Below are 26,416 nucleotides of genomic sequence, written 5' to 3' on the forward strand. Positions count from 1 at the left end.
GTTCGAAGATATTTGTTATAAAAAATATATATATAATGCATAAATTTTAATATGCTGCATTTTTGTATGTGTATTAGAAGTTTGAATGGTACAAGTTTTACAATGATGAAATAATTTTATCCTAAATTAACATAGTAATCTTTGGGTTTTCGGCCAGGATTTAGAGTAAAAGATTTTGACTTTTTGTGTCCACATTATTCGTGAACCTTTCTTTTTAATACGGGAAACATCAAATAATAACTGTATGTTCGAGCGAACACCATTACAAAGTACGAATTTGAAGGCAAAACATAACTTTCAGAACAAATTTTGACTTGTCACCAGAAATGCAGGATTATAGAGAGTAGAAACATTGATAGCCTTGGCTGAAAGTAGGTTATCGATAATAGAGACAGTAGTTACAAATTATAGGTTTTTTTGTCTGAAATACAACGGATACTGTACGGACGAGCTTCGTAGAAAGGAAGCATGATCCAGACCCTAAACTAAGCAAAACCATGAGAAAATGGATTGATGTTACTGCTGCGAACTGAGTTTTCACGGTTCCCAAAAGGGTTTGGGTGAATGTTTTCGTCATTGTCAAATGTTGTTGTTGTCCAGCGCCTAGAGTTGCTATGTCGTTCTCTAGCAACGTTCCGCATGTTCTCCATTTCCGCAACATGGTCTTTGAATTCTTTCTTAACAACGTCCAGCACAACATCACCATATCGGTCACACCAAGATCTTCAATTTCAAAATTACATAAAAACAAGTTATCCAGTGCTGAAAATTCAACGTTTTCAACGTATACGAAGAGGGGTTTGTGTTGTTGACTCACTTGGGAAAGTAGTTTTTCAACTCAGCCTTGTCCACTGGAATTCTGGTGGAAATTGCTTCAATCTGATCATTCCTGTTTGTACAAGTAACTTGTCAAGTTTCATATTAACAAAAAGCTAAGAAAAATGAAATACATATGAGATTGTACTAACGAAAATTTAAGATGTGGGTTTGTGCTGCTGAGTTCTGTTTGAATTCTAGACAACTCCTTTTTTATCTTGTCTCCCAAAACCTGTTTATGGTGTACAAAAGATTTTGCATTACATGCGTCAAATCAACTGAGTAAGGAAATGAGATTCATGGATTGAAAGGATGGGAGGAGGATTGTGAAACCTTATCTATGAAAAAATCAGATGGAGAACCATCAGAATGCAACTTCTTCTTCATTAACTTGGTGTCAGGTCCCTCCCCAAATCCCTTTGCAAAGGGACCTGAAAAGGCCTCATTATCTGACCTTTCATTATGTGACAAAGAACATGTCTCATCTTCTGACTCATTTCTCTTCCATTTCTTGAATCCTTCAAACCCCCATTGCTTTTTGACTGATTTCCCTGATCTTTGATCTTGCTCAGCAGCACCACCACCATGTGTCTCTTTTTGCTCCTTATGAAACAAAGACCTAAACGGTTTCCTCTTTAACTTCTCCAAACCACTACTCTCCTTAACTGCTTCTGGAGGCTCACTTTCCTCCATAAGAATTGAACCTCCTTCACTCTGTGCTCCCTTTGTTTGACCATCCCAGAAAGGGTTTTCATTTTTTGCAGACAAAGAAGGTGAATCAAATATGCTCTTTTCTGTCCCATTTTTCCCAGCTCTGCCAAAGCCAAAAACCGAGGCAGCTCCTTTAATCTGCTTCATCGATGATCCCTGATTAGATCTGCTCTTACAACCCAAATTCTCTTTGTTCACAGAGCATTTCTCATCCTTCAAGTCAATCACCGACCACTCTTCTTCCAAATTCTCTTTTGACTCCTTAGTCTTTGTCACTATCACGTCCCTGGCTTCAATCTGAGCTCCTTGAGCCGCCAGCCTCTGAAGCAATGGCCTCTTAGAAGAATGGTATTCCTCTTCAGAAATGCACTTCGCATACAGAAGTTCCTTGTGACAAAGAAAAATCCAAGTTTCAACAAACATTTTGCAATATTGATAGTGAATTTTAACTTTGTAAAAATGCATGTTTTAGTGTTTCATATGAACCAAATAATTACCTAAACTATTTCATTCAAAATCAATTCTAGATCTATATAATCAACGGTTCAACACAAAATCAAATATGCGAACATTTACTTAAAACCACACTAAACCTGATACTAAATCATCTATCATGAATCCAAGCTAAAAAAGATCCAAAGATTTGCTTTCTTTCATCGAAAAATTACTCTGATTCAAACTGACCTGGAGAAAGAGAAGCTTGTCTCTTAGTATAACAGGATGTTCTTGTTCTGGAGGAGAAACAATGAGGGTGTCTAGCAAGTGAATTCTGAAGGCAGAGACCTCAGATTCAGGCACGATGCCTTCTTTGTGGAGACCCATCAAGTTTAAGACCTGGTGGAAAGAGTCTTGCTGCCATTTAAGGTTGTCTGATTGCAGCTTGGACAATTTGTGTTCTGCCGCAGGTAATGGTCGTTTCTTGAAGCTGAAAGGGAGAATGGTCTTACAGAGCGAGGTGATGGAGTCATGGAGGGTTGAGTAGTAGGTGGGCGTGTAATAGGAGTACACCATTATGGATTGATGAAGTTAGAAGAAAGTCTCTGAACAGAGAATGTGACTTTTGTGGCAAAAGAGTGATGATGTTTTTAGTTTTGTAGAAGTTGAAGAAGGTGTCTGAAATTATGAATTCGTCAGATTTTGAATTTTCGAAGAATACTATAAACAGCCACTTCATGCTACAATTACAAACTAGCCGTTGGAACGAGGAAGAAACTCCTTATGCATGTGACTAGTCCCAAGCTGTTTTCATTAATTATTATTCATAATGGAATGGAAAACAAGTTATTTTTTACATTACTGTTTCTATCTTTTCCTTTTTGTTGACATTTTTTTTATGCAAAATTTATGAAATGTAACACAACTTTTGTTGACTGCTTCATGAAAATATATATGTGCATTCTTTATACATGTAAGAAACATAATATAATTATAAATGAATATGAGAAATTATTTGTGTAGGGTGTCTTTTAATAAAACTTTTGTTTTGGTTATTAATAAATATATTGATTTGGTCTTGAAAATAACTCCACTATTTTTAAAATATTACACATCAGTAAAACTTTTGTATTACTTATGGAAAATTCATTTAAAAAATAACAAAGTTATGATTAAATTAATATATCTTTTAAATATTAAAATAAAATATGATAAATTTATTTTGAAAGTACTAATCTGAATAGAATTCAAATTTATAAATACCAAAATCTTATGTAACTCTTATAATTCATCTTTAAATGTTCCATTATTTGAATAAAGGAATGGATAAAAACGAGGATAAGTATAATCTCATAATTATATCTATTAATTATATAATCTCATAATTTTAATTATTAAGGATTGTGAATAATTGTATTTTATAATTGTTCTAATTTGAACAAAATTATCATTGATCCCCCTAATTTTTTAAAATATTTTACATCTTTCATTTATCCTTTTTTTTTCATTGTTCTCTATAAAAACATTACACTTTTACTCATAAAAATTTATGTAATAGAAGTATTTTTTTTTTTCTGGAACAATGATAAATAAATTGAATAGTGAGTTCCATCTGATAAAAAACCTATATAGAAACTATCAAACCCATATTTTTCAACCATGTGAAGCAGCATCTCGAACATAAAAACAAATAACACAGCATAAATTTGATGCAATCAACTTCCTTGCTGATCCAATCTAAGAAGTGGTACAACATCTTAACATATTGTTGGATAATCTGTTTTTTTTCTTAATTACTTAGACTAATAACAATCTCAGAAACTAAAAAAAATAAATTTCATCTTAATTTGCTTTGAGTTGCTCGGACAAAGTATCCAAAAAGGCTTTTGCTTTGTGATGCGTTTTCTGTTGTGGGATATGCTGCAAACCTCTGATCTAATCTGCGCTTGGCTTCCAGTGCTGCTACTCCCAGATTTTCGTCTGGGTCTGCCTGATTAACAGTGTTTCTTTCCTGATTCAATTCAAACATCACATCACATTAAACACAGACAGAGAGGGGAAAAAAATATGAAAATTAAGAAATAAAAGTGATACGAACCAATAGAGAGGAAGAAGAAGGAGATCGGAGTTTCCTGTTAGCATACAAACACAGAGAGGAACCACTGATGAAATCACGAGAAGAACCGTTGCTATGCAATCGTCTTCTTCGAGCACTTTCAACTCCTGGAAGCATGCCAGACATGATTTCGATTGCAACAATGCTGTCAAACAACTTCTCTCTTTCTTCACATCTCGTCAAATCTTATTAATAATAATAAATACAAAATGGGGGTTTCGTAAGTTTCTAGGAAACCACGACCCTCTGTCCTCGAACTTTCCTTGTAGCTTCAATATATGTGCTGTTCACCTAACTGGTCAGACTACGATAATGCAATATATTATATTTATAAATGGTTACTATTTGATAAATAAGTTGTGTGATTTCTTTTAAGAAAAAAAATTCTAAAAAGTTGTGCTTTTACAAGATTTTAATTAATGTAAATTGAAAACCTAAACAGAAGTTGAAACAATTTTAGGTGAAGTTAAAATAATAATACATTAAAAGAAATATTTATTGAAGAGACTTTCAATATGGAATGGCTAGAAGGAGGTAGCTAGACATATATTTTAGTCAGTAAAACTGCATTGTTGATAGCATGAATTGGATTAGAGTATGTTTAACAATGAAATGAGATTTAATTACAAAAAAAATGTTAAAAGAGATCCAATAACTAGAGAGAAGAATCTAAAATATGATAGGTTTACTATAACTCTTTGTAATAGTGATAATAAATATAACTAAATTAGTTGTATAAAAAAAGAATACAAAAGTGACATCATATAGAAAATTGATTAAAAAAAATTCTATTTTAACTTTTATTATTTCTCAATCCAGAATCTAAATTGAAGATAAAAGAAGTTTCTTCTAACCACTAGAATGCACTGGTAATTTGGTAAAAGTAAATTAACTTTTTCTCACCTAACATTTTATCACCCCTGATTTATAATAACTATATTGCGTTTGTCCAAATATTTTTATCTTGAATGAGAAAAAAAAATAAGAGAAAGTCTATGAATTGCATTTGGGCTAAATAATTTGGTTCAGTCTTAAATCAAAGGGTGTTGCTCCCTCCACCACCACACCTTTCTCCCTCCACCTCCCATTTACTATTTTACCCCTAAGTAAAATTTTATTTTTAAGGTTATTTTTTAATTTTACCCATTCACAACCTATTCCACTAATAACCTATTCTAGTGTCCGGTACATGAGTAAAATATTTTTCTTTCATTTTAACATTATATTTCTTCCTCTCTTTCTTTTACAAGTTGCAAAGGTTGGTGGTGGTGCAAAGAATTATCAAGCAGTCTTCCTCTCGTGATGCAGTGTCGCTCTCGTAGTGCAGTGTGTGGAGTGGTGGAGTGTGTGTTGCTTCCTCAAGGTGCGTATTCAAATAAACCTTCAAATAAAACCCTAAAATAAAAAACGTAACCTTTAAGACATCCTTCAACGGATGTCAAAATCCTTCAACGGATGTCAAAATCCTTCAACGGATGTCAAAATCCTTCAACGGATGTCAACATCCTTCAACGGATGTCAACATCCTTCAACGGATGTCAACATCCGTTTAAGGTAAAACGAATGTCGACATCCGTTTTTCCTTAAACGGATGTTGACATCCGTTGAAGGATGTCACCTCCGTTTAAAAGTAACGTTTTTTATTTTAGGATTTCTTTTATTAGTTTATTCTTTATTTTGAAAATATTTTAATAATTTAATTTAAATGTTTTCATTTATTATTTTTTAATATATTTTTAATGTATTTTAATAATGTAAGGAAAATGAAGAAGAAAGAAACGGAGGAGGATAAGTGAAACGGAAAAGACAGATTGGGTTGCAGAGTAAAACGAAAGACAAATTATTAAACGAAAATGAGAGATGAAAAGATTGAGTGCAGGAGTAAAGTAGGAGAACTAAGTTTGAAATAAATTAAAATAGTAAAAGTAAAAAATTTTAATCTGAGGATATAATTGAAATTAAAATAAATTGGGGAGGTGGAGGGAGAAAGGCGTGGTGGTGGAGGGAGCAACACCCTAAATCAAATTATTCTCGAAAATTAGGCCCATTAGGCCCACTATTAACTGAGTACTTTTGAGTTAGATTTCATTTCCTTACGAATCAGGTTTAAATTTCTACATTTCAAAACCTCTTGTCAATGAAAATATAGAGAAAATTTCATGTTCATTACTGATCTTCTGGGTTATAAGATAAATCACCTAAACAATATTAATGATAGATTAGTTCGTATTAAGTCTAATTTTCAAAGAATCCTAATATTATATAAAAATATATTAATAATGGAATTTCTCTTGAATTATTTTTTCTCCAACATTTTAAAGATCTAACATGTGGAAAATATATTTAAAATAAATTTATCATTTAAATAATACAATTTTATATCATCCTCTAATTTATAATTTATATTTTTTTTTAATTTTACATAATTTTATTAATTAATATATTTCTATGTAGTTGCAAACTAATAATAGATTAATATATTTTAAATTTTTGTAAATGATAATATTGTTTTAAATCATATAAATAGTTTATTTTATATAACCTTGTAATTTTATAATTTTCTTATTTTATATAATCTTAGAAAAATTTATAATTTTATACCATTTTGTAACATATATACGTGTAGTTTTATACAATTTTATATAATGTTAAATATTTTTTATAATTTCATTTAAGATGTACATTAATTATATATTTTACATTGTATAGAATTTGATAATTTTATTCAATTTTAATGATTTATAATTTATGTAACGTACATATATTTATATAATTATATAAATTTATTATTTAAATAATGTTTCCATGGTTTGACATAATTTTATGAATTTATTAGAATCTTTATTCATAAATTTAGTATGAGTTATCTAATATATATTTTTTATTTAAACTATTATATTTGTAGACATTTAATTATTTATTTAAAATTTTATTTTATTTTTTGTATTTTTCATAATTTAAAATATTCTAAGTGTTATTCATTTACTGTTTAATAAAATATATGGAGATATAAGGTAAACAAACTTGCATGAAAACATTTTGTATATTATTATTATTATTATTTTATATATTTTGTTATTATTAATTATATTTATTGAATATAGAAAGTCAATTGTTACTATAAAAAATATTATATTTACAAACGAAATTTTTAAATAAAAAAAGTTATATGGTAAAATAATATTTATTAATGAAAACAAAATTAATTGCTAAATAGATTTTATAAATAAATTTTAAAATTTCAATACACATTAAATATTTCGATCAATAATAAATTTTTTGAATAAAATTGGTTAATAATATAGAATTTTTATTATCAGCGGATATTTTTATTCGTAAAAGTTTTTAGTAAAATAGATTTAAAGTTATTTGTTGGCTTTAATTATAATTCGTAAATCAATTGATAATGAATTATTTTAAAATTAGTCAGAAGTTGAAAAATATCCATAAAATAATGTCATTTTTTCTGTAAAATCTAAAATGAAATGTGTTATAAATAAAATAAAAATAAGGGAGGATGAGCCAAAGATAGTAAACGTACAGTGGTAACAGCAACTATAAACAATAGTGATGATCACGAACAATCATGAAAGAATTGAAGGAAAATAAAGAATGAGAATAAAAATAACAAAAAAAAAAAAGAAAATGAAAAAAAAAATCATAATATCTGTACACCATTTCTATTCAAGGATTTAGGTTATCAGTAATTAATAATGATTTTTTTTATTATTGATAATTATCGATGAATGTCTCGTACTATAATAAAATTTAATAATGAATATTTTATTAACTAATTTTTAGTATGATAAACGGTTAATAATTTTGTTTTATAAAGGAGATTTCTTTTTATCATTTTTTGTTTAAAGCATTCCATTGCATCTTATTTTATCATTCAAAATACAAATCATCATTCAAAATAACAAATCATCAAGTTTGGGGAGGACTAAATACAAATCTTATATTGCTAACAAATTATAACTTTTATTTTTCATTAAAAAGATAGGTTAGAGTTTCTATACATTCCATGACATTATTTTAATCTTCTTTTCAGAATATAAAACATGAATTTCGAAGCACAAAAGTTTTTGAGTCAGTATCTCAAAATCTACCATATCCCTTTCAATGTTTCATATTGAGAATAAAAAGTTATAATATATTAAATAATATTATTCATTTTTAAATAGTTATGTATGTTTAAGTAGATATTTTAATCATTTATTAAAAGTAAACAATATTAAATCTTTTCTCCATTTTCATTTATAAAAAAATATTAAGATTTAAATTTACAAAGACGAAACGGATGAATAAGATTTGTTCCAAGATTTTTGACGATAAAGGTACACATTTTTTATTTATTTATGTATGTTCAAATTTCACTCTCTGGTGTAATTGATTCTTAACATTTTTATTGGTTATTAACACATTTAATACTATATGAATTTATCATTTTAACAATGAAACCAATAAAGTTAGCTTGTTCGAATAAGACATTAAGAAACTATTAAGGATTAAAGATTAGGAAATCCGCATTACATAAAAATAATTAAAAATGAATAAGATGTGAGTATACAAGTTTATAAAGTATAAACTTTTGGGTTGAATGTGATATCATGACAAGTTTTTTTTTTTTATGATTTATTGGTATTGAATTTTTCTTATGTTTGTCAAAATACTCAATAAGTGATATCAAAATTAATAATTCATCTTACTAACCGATTTATATGAATAAGATATAAAATACGTAAAAAGTTCTAAATTTATGAATTCTGTATAATTTTTTTTTTTAAATTATGAAATCTCACACTGAATATAAAAAATATAATCATAAAACTCATGAACTCATTGTGTTTAATTAAAATGAAATTGGAGTGATATATTTTTAAATGAGTTTGTTCATAAATCTTTATTAACAATCTCCCTAATTTTTTCTTCTAAAAAAATCCAACATAAACAAGTCTATATACGAATCAATAATTTCTAATATAATTTTTTAAAATTATACTTCAAACAAGTTTAAATTTTAGTATTTGATGTACGGGTTGGAAAAATAAACATTCCTAAATTGAAGAAACTCCTTGATGTTTTGATTGATCCAAATAGAAGAATATTGATAAAAGTCGATACTCTTCTAAAAATATGAGAGCTTTTAAATAAGTGTTTTTTCTTACTTCAATGTTGAAAAATTAATTATGTGATAAATAATGGAATAACTTTCTAATTTTCCTTTTGGTAGTATGGTTTTTAAAGCGTGTTGTATTGTTTAATTACTTCAATGATGAACTTATTATTTTCAAGTTGCAAATCTTACAAGAATGTCACTTATTATTTGTTAAAGACAATGATGAATAAATGTTACTCAAAAAACAGTTTTCGCTCTATCTCGGGTTAAATATCTTTTTTTATAATTTAAAAAGTTTTAAACAAAATATTATGTATTGAGTAATGATTTTTTTATATATCATATTACAAAAGGTTTGCCACTTATTAAAAAAACAAAAAGAGGTTTAATAACAAATTGTGTGATACATCTATAATTTTTTTAATAATTATAATTAATGACGGATCTTAACCACAAATTATTACTACGGTAAAGAACCTATAAATTAGAGTATTAGAGTTGATAAGTGTATTAAAATAATTTCATAATATAAATAAAATTTTATAAAATTGTCTCATTACTTAAAACACACTCTATCTCTCTAGAACCTTTTCTCCTTGTTTCCTCTCACATCTCTCTTAGCGTTCTAACTCCTTGATCATCCGTTTGACGATCAAGAGGTGCCTAGATGATCACGGCGTCAAGGTTTACCTATCTACCCAATCAATTTATTGTTTAGAGCAAGTAAGTTTGTACTCCTTTCTTTGGTATTTTTAGGGTTCATGATCATGCAAAGTAATTCTATTTTGCATGTGTCAAGAAATTATTTTCCTTGATTCTTGGTTCAATTAAGGTTCTAAGGTCTTATTCAATCATCATTCGGTGATTAAGTTCCTTGCGGTGGAAGCAACGGTCGAAGATTTATAGAATGGTATAAGTTTTCTAGAGATAAGGGAAACTAGATTTTTCTTTACTTGATGTTTGTGGTGCAAGTTTGAAGATTTTATGAGTATTAAACTGATTTAGGTGGAAATTTTGTTTTGTGCTAGTTGGAACTTAATTAATAGAGCATTTTGAGTACGTGGTGATGAAATGCTGCTTTGAATTGTATTGAATGATGATTTGGATTAAAATTGATGTTAATGTGTTAAAATTCTGTTTGGAACATGTGTTGTGAATTTTAAGGGATAAAGAGTTGAAAACTTAGGAGTTTTGGTGGTGTTTTAAAGGAAAAATGAGGTTTTAGGTAGTGAAGCTGTAAGAGATGGATGAAAAATTGGTTTGAGGTATTTGAGGTTTGTTATGGGATGTTTTATGACTTGTTTGAATATTGAAATGGAGGAAATTTGATCTAGGAATGTTTAGTAGATGATAAATAGAGTTAAGCTGGGTTTAGAACTAGTTTAAAGGGGGTTTGAACTAGTGAACAGTTGAATTTTGGGTTATGTGTATAAATGGTCAGTTTGGTTGGTGTTAGTAAGTCATTTAGGACTTGTTGGAGTCCCTAAGTTGTTTAAAAACAAGCTATAACTGGTAGAATTCAACTTGGGTTTATAAAATGAGTTTTTGGTTAATTTTAGCTTGGAATTTTGTGAGCAATCACTTTAAAATGAGTTTAGGTCGGTTTAGATACAATAGTTTAAGTCTATTCTAGTGTATAATATGATCTGGGAGCATTAGAAGTTGGGAAAGATGTGTAAAATAGGTTCAAAGTGGTTAAGAGGTGCAAATTATGCAGTTTGGTACTGCAGAATTATGCAGTCTCACTGAGCGAGAGTGATTGCTGAGCGAGAGGTGAGGGAGCTTGGCTCACTGTCTTTGTGTTTGCATAACGAGAGTGGTCGTTGAGCGAGAGGCGAAAGAGTTTGGTTCATTGTCTTTGTGTTCGCACAACGAGAGTGGTTGTTGAGCAAGAGGTAAGGGAGCTTGGACCACTGTTTCTATTGTCGCATAATGAAAGTGGTCGCTGAGCGAGAGGTGAGAGAGATTAAACCAATGTTTTTGTTGTCGAACAACGAGAGTGGTCGCTGAGCGAGAGGTGAGGGAGCTTGACTCACTATCTCTGTGTTCGCACAACGAGAATGGTCGTTGAGCGAGAAGTGAAAGAGTTTGGCTCATTGTTTTTGTGGTCACCTAGCGAGTTTGGTGCGCTGAGAGACTAATCCAAGATATGTTTTTATTCAATTTAGCTTAGTTCTATGATAATCTTAAGGCATGTTTTGATTCTTTTAATGGTGTAAAAGTTTATCTGTTATTATATAGTCAGTAATAATTTTATTTGGGATTCAATGTGAAAGTATATGGTTTTTAGTATGGTTTCAAAGTTATGAAAGTAAGTTCCAAGGTGAAACTTCTTGATGAGATTCAAGTATGTTTAGAATGAATGTAGGGAGCTCAGTCTTGTGGGTTATCTTAAAACTCTAATGGTCTTTCATTCTCAAGTAGAGAAGATTGACACTTGTGGTGAAGAGTAGCAGGAGGTCTTAGTCTTGGGTGCTTCCAGTATGATCCAAGGCGTGGAACAGACTAACCTTGTGATTGTGGTAGGGTGAACCCCATTGGCAATGACTTTGCAAAGCATTAGAGACCACCGTAAATGCACAACCCGACATAGCTCGACAATGTCCGGACAGTCCAATCCAAGTCTTAACATGTTTAGGATGTTTGGAGTTGTTTGTTATATGTGATTTACTTATGGCGTTTAATATATTATAATATTGTATGAATTTTTTATATCTAGCTTATCCTTTTGTTTGTGATTTCGTTGTATGTTCTTTGTTTCTCTTATTGGCGATGATGATCCGTGGATGTGAGTAGAGGGTAATGAGGTCTCCATTGAGCAGTTATTAAATGGAGGAACAACTGACGTGTAACATCTTTAATTAGTTATCTTGTGTATAATTTATGTTATCACCATTTTGTTAATAAGGTAGTCTTTAGATAATAGTTACTCTTTTATATAGTACACGTGTAACATCTTTAATTAGTTATCTTGTGTATAATTTATGTTATCACCATTTTGTTAATAAGGTAGTCTTTAGAGAATAGTTACTCTTTTATATAGTACACTTTTAGTACATGGCTATATTTTTGGATCTTACAACTACAATGAAATAATATATTCAAAATTTATATATTTAATTATTAATATAACAAATGTATATATATAATTTAATATTGTTGTCTCATCCTTAGAAAAATGATAGTTTTGAAATTGTATTTAATATTAATTATATTTTAAATCAGTGTTTTTTTAATTTGATCTGTTCTCATATTTAATTGTCATATTATAATAATATTTTATTCTCAAAATCCAAATTGTTAGTATACTTACAATAATTAAGTATTAAATTTTATAGTTTTGGCGAACAGCCCATTGGAAATGGTGTCAGAGTAGAGAGACATCAACCTTTTCAATAAGAAAAAGGTTGTTCTGACAGAAAAAGAATCTTAAAAGGAAAATGGGTATAAAAGAGTATAAAGGCGAAAAGAAAAAAGCTTTTCCGCTATAGACAAGTGTTGGATAAACGTTATGATTATGCAAATGCAATCTCATACCAATTTCTGATAGTCAAGAATACGATGTTTCCATATACTAATTGACGTAAATAGCCTCCTCAAAAACGCGTCAGTGCGTCTCTCTTCCCAAGATGCACACTTCTTTCCCGTGACCACCCTCTGCAACCTCCCTGTCCTTTCTCGTCATTTTCTCTCTACGCTCTTTCCCTCACTCTCACCTATTTAGTTATCTTTCGTATTCTCTCTTCGTTGTGTTACACAAGTTTCATCGCTCGCTCGCTCGTCTTCATGGCGGAAGAAGAATCCACACCTGGATCGCCTCACTCTTTCAAGAACAGGCTCAGATTCTCCCTCTGTTTCTCCTGCTGCTTCCCTCACACGCGTGTCAGGCCCAAAATCGTTCGAAGCGCATCTCTCCACAACAAGCCGCGCACCTCCGATTTCCCCTTCCCGCACCTGAAGGAAAAGTGCTGCAACTTCATCAACCGCATCGGTGGCCGCCACCGCCGCCGCCACTCCGCTGACTTCCAATACGACGCGCTCAGCTACGCACTCAACTTCGAAGACGATGCCTCCGACGAGAGGTCCATCGACGAACTCAAGCGCTTCTCCGCCAGATTGCCGGCGTCTCCGCCGCCGAAGACCTCACCGTAACCATCTCAACGTGAATCGGCGGTTGCAGCGGTAGATCTGGAAATGCGACGACAGGAAGCGAAGCGGCGGTTGCGGCGTCGTTTTGGAATAGTTTTTGTCCTGTTGTTTTAATTCGCTTTTTTGTAGATAACGTCATCGTGAGATCCACCAACGGAAAAGTGCAATACGCTAAGAAGAGGAACATGAAAAAGGCAAAAAATAAAAATAAAAAAAAGGTTAAGAGTGCGAAAGTGATGATGATGGCGTGTTTTTTTCACTCCCACCCTCACTGGTTTGTTTGTTAGTGTTGGATATTTTGTGTGCATTGAAATTTGAGAAAACAATGTGAACTCTGAAGCAGAGATATGCTGGATTCCTAACTGAATCTCTGACAGATGACGACACTATTCTCTTTTGTCTTCTTCTTGTTGCAAACGGTTTTCGGGACTTTGCCAGACTGGGGTTTCCAAGATTTTTTTCCTTCATTTTTTTTTCCTGAAAAATGCTTTCCCCACCAATCCACAATATTTTGTAGTTATTAAAAAAACTGAGATTATTTTTTAGGGAAATAGTAATTCTTTCGACACAATCTAAGAATATAACCACGATAGTATTCTTCAAAGAAAATGTTCAACGTACACTTCTTAACTTGTTCCAAATAATAAAAAGATGGAACAAAAATGTATACAATTTAGAAAATACTTTTTTTTTTCAATCAAATTATCAATTGTTAACACCTGAGTTGATAAACTAGTTAATTTTCATAAACTTATATGTTTCGGTTATAACTCACATGGTCCCTAATAGTGGATACACAATTATCCCATAATTATAAACTATATAAAAATACAAGCGGTTGTAGAGACTTTGATGGTTTTTATAAAGTAAATAAATAAATATTAAATTATAAAAAAAATAATTTTATTTAGACTAAATATATTATTATTGTTATTATCTTAACTAAAATTATTTATATAGATTAATTTTATAAAATAAATAACATCATCTTCTCTTCATTAAATTTTTGGTGAACCAGCCTCATTAATCCATCTATAAGAACAGTGATATTTTCCAGTTCATCATTCGAATGCTTTCTCTCCCTCTCTTTCTCTCATTGCATTGTAAGAAGCTTCATATTTTGAGAGGCTTGTGGTTTCTGGATTATCAGCTTGATGCTCATTGGGCCCAGAAGAAATTCATTTCATTACTCGATTGCTTCCTTTTGCACCCCGGTAACTTTTATATGATAACGCATCCATATAAAACTAATAACTGCACTGGCAAAGAAAACATAAAGCTAATAATTATAGCCATGTCTGGTCTCAAATATTTTAGATATGTTTTTAAAACTAAGGATTATAATTTTAAATCTCAAAAAGAAAAAAAAAAACGAAAACAAAAACTCAACGTGATTGCAAACGTGATAATATATAATCAATTGCAGTTTTCAGGTATAAGTGTCTTTCTTAGACATGGGTTATGAAGATATCTAACACAGCAATGATAAATATCTGCACTTCCGAAAGCCACTGGGGTATTTAAAATATAACTTGTTTATAGGCAATATTTCATCATTTTTTTAATTTTTGTTCTTAAATTTTGTATAAAATTAAAATTTGTTATTAATGCAAATTCTGATATAATTTAGTTTTTAAAATTTAAAAATAAATAAATATAATCTATATTACACTTTAGAAATCACAAATATATTTAATAATTTTCTATTAAATAATAACATGAAATTAGTGTTCATTGTTACGTTTAATATATTTTTTTGCTGGTGCTCATATCGCAATGTTCCAAATAAATAAAGTAAAATTAGGATAATTGTTAAGATGAACAAAAATATTTTCACTATTTTTAGTAATGAATTAAAACAATAATATTACACATCTTGTCCTAATATATTGTAGAGATTTTTCTCACAATAGAAATTGATGTTGGACTCCCATTATAAAAACTTAAACTAAATTAGCTTTTAACCCAACAAGTTGAGAAAAATCAAAGACTAACTTAGTACACTTAAATGTATGTGGAAACATCACATCACAATGTATATTCATTATGATTCCCACAAAATCTAATAAGATGCTTCTTGTTAGTCTCTTCTTCATTTTGGTATAAAGAAGCAGCATGAGTTGTGACTCAATTGAGTGTACAACTTTTATGAATTTGAACCTAAGATTGCCTTTGAGATAAGTCATTACCCATAAGAGTAATAGAAAAAGATTGATTTGTCATATTTTATTTGAAAATAAAGATTATTTATTAACGTTTGTGTGGAGCCCTTTATCCACTTTCTTTTTTACCTAAACACTTTAATCTCTATTCAATATTAACTCTAATTAAACTTTATTAAAAAATTTAAGGTGTCATTATCTTAACCACTAACACTATTTCAAATATTCTTTTAATGGGACTTTCTTGTTGGGTTACCTTTTTACCTTCTTTAAAGCAATCAGTTGCAGTTTGCCACTTCATTTTCTTCACCAAGAAAACAAATCTTATAAAATAAACATGATAATACAATATTCTTAATTATAACATAAATCATCACACTTTCTATTTTTAATTCATTTCCTATACGTTAACATCCAACTCCACCTATTACATTAATACGTAACTTTTTTTAATATCAAATTAGTTTTTATAGATAAGTCTCTCTCTTTATATATATTTAATTTTTTTTTCATATACTAGTAAGTAACCGTTTTTTATTTTATTTAAAGTATATTCAATTAAATATAATTTAAATCATTTTTAACGGATGGAATTGGATTTATTTTATTAAAGGCCCGGTTTAGCTCTGTATTTAATTTGGAAATAATAATCTCTCTTCCAAACTGGTTCATTCATTTGAGCAAAATAAATAAAAATCTTTCTTGAAAATAAAAATAAAAAAAGAAAAAAATTGGAAGAAAGTTTGGTTTGGTAGTGAAAAAGAGATGAGAGTTGCTCCCTCCACCACCACCAACCGCTCCCTGCACCTCCTCATACCTTATTTGCCCTTCTATAAAACGAATGTCAACATCCGTTTCACCTTCAACGGATGTTGACATCCGTAACATCCATTTACATATTTCATATTTTAGTTTATTACTTTTATTTAAAAGAAAAAACTTCAACGGATGTGGCCACATCCGTTAACGGATGTGCCACATCCGTTTAATAGATTTTTAAAAAGTTTTTAATTTATTATTTAAATAATAATATATAAATTAAAATAATAATTATTATTTTATTAAATAAAATAAAATTAATTTATAAATAATTAAGTAATAATCTTAAAATAATTAAATAATATTTATATATTAATTTAAAACAAAAAAAATAAAAAAACTAAAAACTAAAAAACAAAAAAAGGCAACGGATGTCGCCAGATCCGTTAACGGATGTAGCATGTCCGTGGAAGAATTTTTTCTTCAACGGATGTTGACATCCGTTGAAGAAAAGGGGTGGGGTGTGGGATATTTTAAAATATAAAGGATAGTTTTGGCATTTTAAAAAAATGTGGTGGTGCAGGAAGTAAAGTGGGGTGGTGTAGGGAGTAAAACCCAAAAGAGATTTGGTGGGCCCATTCCTTTATTGCTCAAACCAAAGGGTCCAAGTAATTAGCCATGGGTTGGCTCACAGAATAAAATAACCCTCAAAACTCGCAATTAAAAATTGATAATTAGTTATTATTAAAAATGATAATAATTAATTTTTATTTGGTTTCGTAATAAACTACGTGAATTAAATAAAAGAAAGCGATTATTTAATGAAATATCGGGTCTCCTTCCTCCTCTGACTGTGACGTTGTCGTTTTGCCGGGAAAATATGCAAATTTCCCCATTTTTTCCGATGGTGTAGCAGCAGCGGGATAGAAGAAGAAGAAAAGAAAAAAGAAAAAAAATAAAAAATAAAAATAAAAATTCGCAAAATAGAAGGCTGATTTGTGGGGCGAGTGAGACTGAGAAGGGATTAATGGGCTTACGCTTGTGACCGTTCCTCTTATTTTTTTCCTTTTTGGGGACTTCACCGTTTTTTCTCTTTCTCTCTCTTATTCTCTATCTATCATCACTCTTACTACAACCTTCAATTTATTTTTTTTGCTCTCATTTCCCCCCAATTTTACTAGGGTTTTAATTCCACTTCAAATTCACTAATCATTAATTGTTAATCGTTAATCCTTAATCAATCTCCCACGACAACATTCATTCCTCATTCATTACTTTCCTTGCGATCACGACTCGGACTTTTTTTATATTTTTTTTCCAGCCATGGCGTTTGATCAGAATTCGGTTCCATTGGATCTTCGTCCGTTGAATGTGGCCGCCGCGATAGCGGAGGAGCCGATGATTTCGCCGGCCGCACTCACGCCGCCGACTCCTAATTCTGTCGGCGAGCTTTTTTACCAGCCGGCGGCCTCCGCCGGCACAACGTGGTGCGTCCGCCCCATTGCGCATGCCAACGTGAGCCCTGCCGCGGCGTATGGGTTTAACTACGGCGCTTCCAGCTTTGGCAGTCGCGTCGTGGCCGGGAATGCTTTGAGTTTGGGGAAGCTTGTGGGGTGTAATGGATTGGACAAGGCCTGCAATGATGCGAGTGGTTTTAGTTATGGTGTTGGCGGGGTCCGGGGCGGCAGAGTGGTCTGTAGTGGAAGCGATCACGGTGGCGGGGATGAGGGTGGTGGCGGCGGTGATGAGTCGGTGTCCGGGAAGAAGGTGAAGTTTCTCTGCAGTTTTGGTGGGAAGATTTTGCCTAGGCCTAGTGATGGAATGTTGAGATATGTTGGGGGCCAAACACGGATCATCAGTGTTAGGAAGGATGTGAGTTTCAATGATTTGGTACAGAAGATGGTTGACACTTATGGGCAGGCTGTGGTTATCAAGTATCAGCTTCCCGAGGAGGATCTTGATGCCTTGGTGTCCGTGTCATGTCACGATGATATTGAGAATATGATGGAAGAGTATGATAAGTTGGTTGATAGATCTTCTGACGGTTCTGCAAAACTAAGAGTTTTTCTGTTTTCTGTTTCGGAGACGGAAGTTTCTAGTGGGATGCAGTTGGGGGACTTTCAGGATACCGGGCAGAAATATTTTGATGCTGTGAATGGGATTGGTACGACAGATGCGATTGGTTTTGGTGGTGGGATCAATAGGAAGGAGAGTGTTACAAGTGCTGCTTCAACCCAGAATTCGGATTTGAGCGGGGCTGAGACTTTTGAAAGTTCAATTACTGGTCAAGGGGATGCCACTGGGGTGCCCTTGTCATCACCTAAAGATTATGTGACAGCAGCTTCCTCCGACTCAAGTGCTAATATAGTGAGTTCAGAGGCCAGTACACCGGTTTCGATACCAATGCCTGTGGCTAGGGCTGGTCCAACCCCATCCCACAACCCTTATTTTCAGAATGAGGTTGAGTTAGAAAGGTCTGTCCCTGTTGTTTTGCCCCAGCAGCCATTTGGATTGCAGCAAGCTGGAATAGAAGTTCCATCCCCTGCACCTTATTATCAGACTTGTGTTGATCCTAGCCAGGAGGTTATGAACCATGCGGACTATGTGCAGGTTACTTCACAGATGAGGTTCACAAACCCTCAGCTTGTAGGAAAGACCGGGACTGTCTTGAGGCAACAGCAGTTTCATGATAATACTCCCGGCTTAGCATTGCATCATCAGGTCATCCCCGGGGTACAAATGACTGTGGCTCCACAATCTTCTCACGCTGGTGTGAGACCGAATGTTATTCAACCACAACCGTTGGTGCAATCACAGCAACATCTTTTGGATCAATACCATGATGAAAATACATCAGGGGTAAGGATTATCCAGCTTCCTGCTGAACCTAGCTACAACGCTTACCAGGTTTCAGCGAGTCAAGTATCACCTGTCATAGTTGGAGGCAATTATAGCTGGGTTCAGGTTCCTTCACAAGAGCGCGTTGTTATCTCGGATGGAGTATCACCCCAACAACAGGTAACGAGTCATGAGAAATTCCGAAGAATCGAGGACTGTTCTATGTGTCAGACAACACTACCGCATGCACATTCTGATCCAGTAGTTCCGGATGAGCGTGGTAGTGGTGCAGGTCCTGTTCCTGATTCAACCCCAAGTCACTATAGTTTCCCAATGGAGGACAACATAAAAGCTCAAGCACCAAATATGATTATGCCAGTGGCGATGGCGCCGTTGAAGGAAGGCATTGCTGAACAAGGGGCTGGGATCAGACCCAGGGTCGTTGGCAAACTGGAACCTCCTGATGGAGTGCATCATACTGAGACCACTGGGCTTTCTCATAATATTGAGCCACAGCCGGAAGAATTTAATCATGCCGGGAACTCATTTTTCCAGGAAAAAATTGAATTGAAAGGTAGAAAACAATCTCCAAATGATGAGCTCATGGGAACAGCAGCACTGTCTTATCTAGATGATGTTGGTCACCAACACATGGTACCAGTTGAAAACTGGGTTAAACAGGATGTGCTTATTAACAAACCTATGAATAATGATATGTCTATGGTCGATGGAAGATCTATGCGAACTTCAGAGTGTATGGTTCAAGGATCTCCAAATGAATATACTAATGAACGTACTGGGGTTGTTTCTAAATCAGATGAGATACATAATTGGATTAGACAAGACCATCTAAAACCAATTGATGGAAGGATGGACACCTTCAAGATACACAATTCTGATGCTTTTGTAAGTAATGACTACTCTTTTCTGCCAGCTGATAAACCCAGTGGGAATGATAATTTAGGTTACAGCACTCATAAATCTGTAGAGGGAGAGGTGATTCTGGATAACTTTGGCAGGTCAAAGTTGATAGCTGATGCGAATCAAAATAATATTGCAGCTGTGCTGCCTTGTTCTTCTTCATACAGGCAAAATTCCAGGTCAGGGGAACACAATGAGGCTACACAACCCCCTATTTGGGGCATTCCCGGCTCAAATGCTCAACCGAATATTGGAAACCCCCACACAGAAGATGCTGCACTATCTTCATCATCTCCATCTGTCAGATTTGGAGATGTGCAGGATACTCCGAACTCACTGTTCAGTAATCAGGATCCATGGAACATACAGCATGGTACCTTCTTTCCACCTGCTAGACAAAGCAAAGCTGCATTGAAGAAAGAAACCTTTTCTTGCCAGGATCCCTTTGCTGAGGATACTGGTAGCTTTGGGGAACAAAGTTTAGAAGCACAGTTGGAAGATAGCCTCTATCAGTCTTTCAAACAAAATTTAACTTTCGAACATAGTCGGTCAGCCAAAGGTCCGTAAATTGTTGAAGTCCTAAAATAAGTTATTTTGTTGCTGATAGAATGTAATGCATCTCATATCATATACTCTTTATGTCTTGGCTTCTTCATTGAAGGTTCAGCAGAAGACCAACAACTTCAAGCTGTTGCGGAGAATGTAGCTGCCTCTGTTTTGCACTCGAGAAATCCTTCAAATTCTGACTTGCATTCCAGAGATGTTTCCTGCTGTGATAACATTGAGGATGGCAGTGTTCAAAATAATCTTATGGATGTAAAGTGTGGACATACAACTCAGGTGATTTTGTCCACTTATTCCTCAGTTCTTGTAGTATATTTTGCCTTGTAATTACAGAAAAAGATCAAACAATTCTGTATGCCACCCTCCTCTACGATGAATTATTTTGATATTATTTTGTTTTCTTCTTTTAGGAGGTCTGGAGCAGGCAACTAGAAAAAACAAATTGTGGCATTCTAGCATCAGGTTTTGGAAAATTACAGGTTCGATGTCTTTCGCATGTTTCCCTTTATGCTTTTATGTTGTCAGCGCTGCAGAGCTAACACCTTGTTGGGAAACTTTACTAGGTTATAAAGAACTGTGATCTTGAAGAACAGACAGAACTTGGTTCTGGTACGTTTGGGACCGTATATCATGGAAAATGGAGGGGCACTGATGTTGCAATCAAGCGCATTACTGATAGATGTTTTGCTGGAAAGCCTTCAGAGCAAGAGCGCATGGTTTGTGTCTCTTTAATTGTTCTGTTCTCCATTTTCTCCAACTCTCTTCCATGACCTAAGAATTAACTTCAGAATGATTCTCGGTTGATGCATCAAACAGAGAAGTGACTTCTGGAATGAGGCAATCAAGCTTGCTGACTTGCACCATCCAAATGTGGTAGCTTTCTATGGTGTTGTGCTTGATGGCCCTGGGGGTTCTGTGGCAACAGTCACTGAATATATGGTTAATGGTTCCTTAAGAAATGCCTTGCAGAAGAGTGACAGGTAATTTCTGCATATATTCATGGCCACGTTCCTTTTTTTACTATTAGTTATTAGTTTGCATTGCCCTGATTTAATATGTTTCCTTATTGATAAATGCTTGATGCTAATGTTATCATATTAGGAATCTTGAAAAGCGCAAGCGACTTTTGATTGCAATGGACGTGGCCTTTGGCATGGAGTACCTACATGGAAAAAACATAGTACACTTTGACTTGAAAAGTGACAACTTGCTTGTTAATCTCCGAGATTCACACCGACCAATATGCAAGGTTTAAATGGTTTATACTGATGTTGACATATCAAGAGTCGTGTTCCGTTGCATCTTATTGTGGGGCAGATATGCATTCAGTATTTTGTATGAGATATGCTAGATTATGCACATTTTTTAGATGTTCAGGATTTAGGTTCGTATTAATATCTGTCCATGATTAAAGTCTTTGGAATATACTTAAGTGGCTTACCTTGATGGATCCAGATAGACTGACCAGTTTGCTGCCTTAGTCCGATTTAAGGAATTTGACCCATGAAAAGTACTAAAATATTGTTTGTGATATTTTTAGATTGACTTTGTCTATGATCTAGATATATATATGTTAACCAGACATAGGTAATAATTGACTGTGCTGAAAGTTTATTCTGGCATCATGTTGTGATTTCTATGAAACATTGATACTTTAATTTGCGATGGGTATTTGTATTTGATGGCAATACTCTTGGATAGTTCAACTATAAATGTTAGTCAAGTATCCAAGCCTTTAAATTAAGTTATGAATATCCATACCCATATGAGATATAGAAGTGTGCAACATATGGAAACAAGTAATAATGGTTGCTTGATGAACTACGGATAGAAATCATTCCTCTTTATGAATGAGGTTGATAATTATTTCTATTTGTAGACAATAAGAAGTGATTTACGAAGCCGATTACTTTATTTTGTTTGTACTAATGTCCAGAAGTATGTTTATAATTTGGATTTCAGAATTACCATTATATATTATGATTTAATTTTTACAATATATGGATATGTACCTTACACATGTCATATCTTATATATTGTTTGAATAATTATATTTGTTGTATAGACCATGTTTTAAATGAGTGCATCGCAGATGACATAGGTGAAACTTAATATGCAAAAGTAGAAAGTAATAAATTAGTTAGAAATCTATAGCATTATTTTTGGAGGGAAATTAGTGATTGCAGATTTGCACTCCAATATTTGGGATGGGTATCGTGAACACAAAACAGAGAATAATGGGTATTCCTTTGAAGACGGGTCATCAACTTGCAGATGCCGATGCACCTCACTTAAAACTAAGGATATAACTTTCACCTATGAATTTGTAGGACTGGCTTTTCACCCAAGATTATCCATTGCGTACTAGTTGGCATCACTTTGCCTCTCGTCGGAAAAATGATGTTTACCATTGAAAGTCATGGCTCCTTGGCTCTGCTGTAATTTCTCTGATTGATATTTTCGATGCTCTTATGTCTGCTGATTCTGTTCTCTTGGTAGTTTCCGTGCATGGATAATTTTACCTTCTTGGGGTTTGATGAATAAATTATCTTTATATCATAAGCCATTAGCATATTCGTGTGTTGCATTAGCGTTTAAAATGCGTACAGTTTGTGTTTTTTTTTTTAAAACAACCTAACTTGCTCATCTTCATACTCATGGCTGACGTTTTGGTTGGAAATGTCCATATTGCTTTAATGTTTAAAACCTTACTCTGAAAATTGCAGTTACTTCTAGCCTACCTTAGTTACGATCTCTTTGGGGACTATCTTAAATGCAGTTTCAAGAGTGATGATTTAGTTCCATACTGATTAGAAATATGACTTAAATAGATCTTATAAAACTTGAGTAGTCTTCACCTTTTAAATAGGTTTTGTGTGCGGAATTAGGTCTGAAAACCAAATTTTAAGAATTTTATTGTGTTTTTCCCGAAAAAGCAAGAGGGTTCTTGTTCTCTTCAGTTGTTAAGTTTTGAAACTCAGCCCCTATTCTGTCAGGATTTAATCATGGGATGGTCAAATGAATCTTTCCTCTCAATGTGAGGAACAATCTATAAAACCTAGATTTTATCTGAGAGCCAAAGCTACAAAACATGACTACTGTGTCAAACTACCGATCCATCAACAAAATAATACCGGAAGATCTTGTACTGGCTGTGGCATCAATTTGCATTGGATCAGTAACCCCAGCACTTAATGATTTAGAATTTCCTCCTAGCTCCTTTTTTGCAAGATCTTCACACTTCCTTTTTTGCGTCAAAAAACAGCTCTACTTGTAGCATGGTGCAATTGATTGATTGATCCTTCATTAGTCAGTTTGTTTTTTACACTTTTCATATGATATCAGGTTGGAGACTTGGGTCTGTCCAAAGTAAAATGTCAGACACTGATCTCTGGTGGGGTGAGAGGAACTCTGCCGTGGATGGCTCCAGAACTGCTTAACGGAAGCAGCAGCCTTGTTTCAGAGAAGGTTTATGCTTTAACTCAATCAATTCTAATGGTTGATTTGTTTTGATAACTTCATAGTTTCTCACCCTCTAAGTGCAAGTTCTGTGTTTTTATATTTGTCGTGTTAGGTTGACGTATTTTCATTTGGCATCGTGATGTGGGAACTCTTGACCGGATTGGAGCCCTACGCTGACTTGCACTATGGTGCTATTATTGGTAACTTTCCTGCTGAATCCAATCGTGATTTAATTATATAGGTTCAAGTTAAATTGATCGTTTGCATATGGGGTTGCTAAAAAAAATTCAGGTGGTATAGTGAGCAACACTTTACGCCCTCCTATTCCAGACCATTGTGATCCAGAATGGACATTGTTGATGGAGAGGTGTTGGTCATCAGAGCCATCAGAGAGACCAAACTTCACTGAGATTGCCAGTGAATTGCGATCTATAGCGGCCAAGATCTCTCCCAAAGCACAGAACTCTCCCAAAGGACAAAACCAACAGCTGCAACAATCTCCAGTGCAAACTCAACTCAACAAATGATTTTTTCATTAATTTGTGTTTTTAATCCATATTATAGGGGATGAAATGATTCCTTAATTGGTTCAGACAGATAGTTACCTCCGAGGGTTTCAATAAGTGTAGTTTTTTACTTTTACTACATATTTTCTATCACTTCCAACCCTCAACACGAAACGTGTCATTTGAGTGTGAAAAAGAAAGGAAAGAGAACAATTTGTCAATATTTTGAAATTGCTTGTTAACATTGTAAAAAGTTGTACCTTTATTTTTTAAATCGCGTGCATTCATTGTGAATATCGCGTGGAAGGTTTTTGTTTTGGTCAAAGGTGTGTTTACTCTTGCCATGATTGATCATAGCGCCGTGTTGATAAGTCATTTAAAATATTAATTACAATAATAACTTCACTTCGAGGCTAGTAATAAATTATGATTGTTTACTCTTTCCTTATTATTTAGTTTTGCTTTGTTTTAACTCAACTTCATCATGTCATTTCTTTTTTAAAATTTTGTTTTGATGATGAAGTTCTACAAAACTCAATTGTTTATAATTTTCCATTTCTATTTTAATATTTTACTACTTAAATTATGTAATTAAATAGCTTTCACATTTAATGTTTTCATCAAATCACATCGGTATATATTTTAATCACTTTTTCCACCTTTCATAAAACCCAACTCTTAATTATAACACTTAATAAACACACACAATATCATGATAAATCAATCTCTGTATGAAAAATAGAAAGTCGATATTTGCTGGGAAACTTCCACAGTCAAAGTTCAAACGTGTCTCCTAACATTCTTTGACTTTTCCTCCTCAATCTCTCTCGTCCTATAAATATTTTCTCAATTCTAAAAGCCGCCACAACCAGAAAACATGGCTTCTCACGAGGCAAGGCCATTGGAGATGGAAGATTTCGATGAAGCCAGCAGCAGTGGATGTGGGTGTGGCTGCTTCAGAGGTTTTGACTTGAAGAAATGGTGGGGAGAAGGTGATGAAGAGGGTAAAGGGCTACTTGATGAACAAAGTGGGGAGGGAGAGTCATGGGTGGTGGAGAAGCTAAGGAAGGCAAAGGAGGCTTCAGAAGTGATTGCCGGTCCCAAGTGGAAGACTTTCATAAGAAAGATAAGTGGGTATGGGAAGAAGATGAAGCAGCAAAGAAACAGGTTCCAGTATGATGAACACAGCTACAATCTCAACTTCAATAGTGGCGCTCAGAGTGAAGATGAAGCCATGCCTTACAGCTTCTCAGCAAGGTTTGCTGCTCCAGGACGTCGCCAAAATGAATCATGACATACTTGCATGCATCTTCTGCTTTTCTTAAACATCTACTGTTGTTGCCTAAACTTGTTTACATGAATATCGATGTGTTCTTAATCTTGTAATTATCATTCATTGTGTGAAGATCGTGTATATCGTTCTTTTCCCACTTAATAAAATTCTGATTTTAGTTTGCTAAACTTTTCTGAATGACAATGAAAAGAAAAGTAGTGGAAGAGGGTACCCACCAAGAAAAATAAAGTTTGGTTTGAACAATGATAGAGATGGAAGAAAAGGATTTGGATTCTTCACGCAAAGTCACACATTCCAGAAGGGATTTCACTGCAAAAGTATACGCGTCCCAAATAATTTATACTTTTCCTTTGGTTTATGTTTGCCAAATCCTTTTCATTCGTCATTCCTATTGTTCAAGGAAAGCAATTGGAAAGTTGTCCCCTCTCCTGCAACTTCCATGCCTTTAATTTTTATTTATGCTAACACAGACCTCTTCAACACGGAACTTACTCTGTGTTAGTATTTTTTAAATTTTATACAAAATCTGATAATTATTTAATATTGTAATTAAAATATTATCAA

General features: G+C 33.2%; 5 protein-coding genes across 5 annotated transcripts; 3 read left to right on the forward strand and 2 right to left on the reverse strand.

Annotated features, from left to right (window-relative positions):
- Positions 1-265: 265 nt before the first annotated feature.
- On the reverse strand, positions 266-2,689 carry LOC124848659 (uncharacterized). Its single transcript, XM_047326409.2, has 5 exons — positions 2,212-2,689; positions 1,150-1,914; positions 969-1,048; positions 818-889; positions 266-723 (listed from the first exon to the last, which is right to left on the reverse strand). Exons 1-5 carry the CDS (start codon positions 2,536-2,538, stop codon positions 486-488), a joined length of 1,482 nt encoding a protein of 493 aa, XP_047182365.1. The 5' UTR covers positions 2,539-2,689; the 3' UTR covers positions 266-485.
- A 902-nt stretch (positions 2,690-3,591) lies between these two features.
- On the reverse strand, positions 3,592-4,361 carry LOC124848615 (uncharacterized). Its single transcript, XM_047326339.2, has 2 exons — positions 4,061-4,361; positions 3,592-3,973 (listed from the first exon to the last, which is right to left on the reverse strand). Exons 1-2 carry the CDS (start codon positions 4,202-4,204, stop codon positions 3,800-3,802), a joined length of 318 nt encoding a protein of 105 aa, XP_047182295.1. The 5' UTR covers positions 4,205-4,361; the 3' UTR covers positions 3,592-3,799.
- Positions 4,362-12,691: 8,330 nt separating this feature from the next.
- Positions 12,692-13,783, forward strand: LOC148206991 (uncharacterized). The gene has a single exon (XM_088115579.1). The coding sequence runs from the start codon at positions 12,984-12,986 to the stop codon at positions 13,347-13,349; it is 366 nt and encodes a 121-aa protein (XP_087971705.1). The 5' UTR covers positions 12,692-12,983; the 3' UTR covers positions 13,350-13,783.
- Positions 13,784-17,063: 3,280 nt separating this feature from the next.
- Positions 17,064-24,781, forward strand: LOC124848665 (RAF-like serine/threonine-protein kinase 24). Its single transcript, XM_047326422.2, has 9 exons — positions 17,064-20,585; positions 20,688-20,866; positions 21,001-21,069; positions 21,154-21,306; positions 21,407-21,570; positions 21,692-21,839; positions 23,936-24,058; positions 24,165-24,252; positions 24,344-24,781. The coding sequence occupies exons 1-9, from the start codon at positions 17,591-17,593 to the stop codon at positions 24,577-24,579; spliced, it is 4,155 nt and encodes a 1,384-aa protein (XP_047182378.2). The 5' UTR covers positions 17,064-17,590; the 3' UTR covers positions 24,580-24,781.
- Positions 24,782-25,279: 498 nt separating this feature from the next.
- On the forward strand, positions 25,280-26,019 carry LOC124848624 (uncharacterized). Its single transcript, XM_047326351.2, has one exon. It carries the CDS (start codon positions 25,436-25,438, stop codon positions 25,850-25,852), a length of 417 nt encoding a protein of 138 aa, XP_047182307.2. The 5' UTR covers positions 25,280-25,435; the 3' UTR covers positions 25,853-26,019.
- Positions 26,020-26,416: the final 397 nt, after the last annotated feature.

This window comes from Vigna umbellata, chromosome 1 (assembly GCF_029865625.1).
Source record: "Vigna umbellata cultivar VRB3 chromosome 1, Vumbellata_1.0, whole genome shotgun sequence".
NCBI lineage: Eukaryota > Viridiplantae > Streptophyta > Magnoliopsida > Fabales > Fabaceae > Vigna > Vigna umbellata.

Excerpts from the sequence above, each read along its gene's own strand:
- LOC124848659 (XM_047326409.2), bottom strand. The coding sequence starts at position 2,538 with ATGGTGTACTCCTATTACACGCCCACCTACTACTCAACCCTCCATGAC. Across the intron at positions 1,049-1,149 it reads CTGATTTTTTCATAGATAAG|GTTTTGGGAGACAAGATAAA; the intron begins GTTTCACAATCC and ends CACCATAAACAG. Across the intron at positions 724-817 it reads TTGAAAAACTACTTTCCCAA|ATCTTGGTGTGACCGATATG; the intron begins GTGAGTCAACAA and ends TTGAAATTGAAG.
- LOC124848624 (XM_047326351.2), top strand. The coding sequence starts at position 25,436 with ATGGCTTCTCACGAGGCAAGGCCATTGGAGATGGAAGATTTCGATGAA.
- LOC124848615 (XM_047326339.2), bottom strand. The coding sequence starts at position 4,204 with ATGTCTGGCATGCTTCCAGGAGTTGAAAGTGCTCGAAGAAGACGATTG. Across the intron at positions 3,974-4,060 it reads CTTCTTCTTCCTCTCTATTG|GAAAGAAACACTGTTAATCA; the intron begins GTTCGTATCACT and ends GAATTGAATCAG.
- LOC124848665 (XM_047326422.2), top strand. The coding sequence starts at position 17,591 with ATGGCGTTTGATCAGAATTCGGTTCCATTGGATCTTCGTCCGTTGAAT. Across the intron at positions 21,307-21,406 it reads CTTCAGAGCAAGAGCGCATG|AGAAGTGACTTCTGGAATGA; the intron begins GTTTGTGTCTCT and ends TGCATCAAACAG. Across the intron at positions 21,571-21,691 it reads GCCTTGCAGAAGAGTGACAG|GAATCTTGAAAAGCGCAAGC; the intron begins GTAATTTCTGCA and ends TTATCATATTAG.
- LOC148206991 (XM_088115579.1), top strand. The coding sequence starts at position 12,984 with ATGGCGGAAGAAGAATCCACACCTGGATCGCCTCACTCTTTCAAGAAC.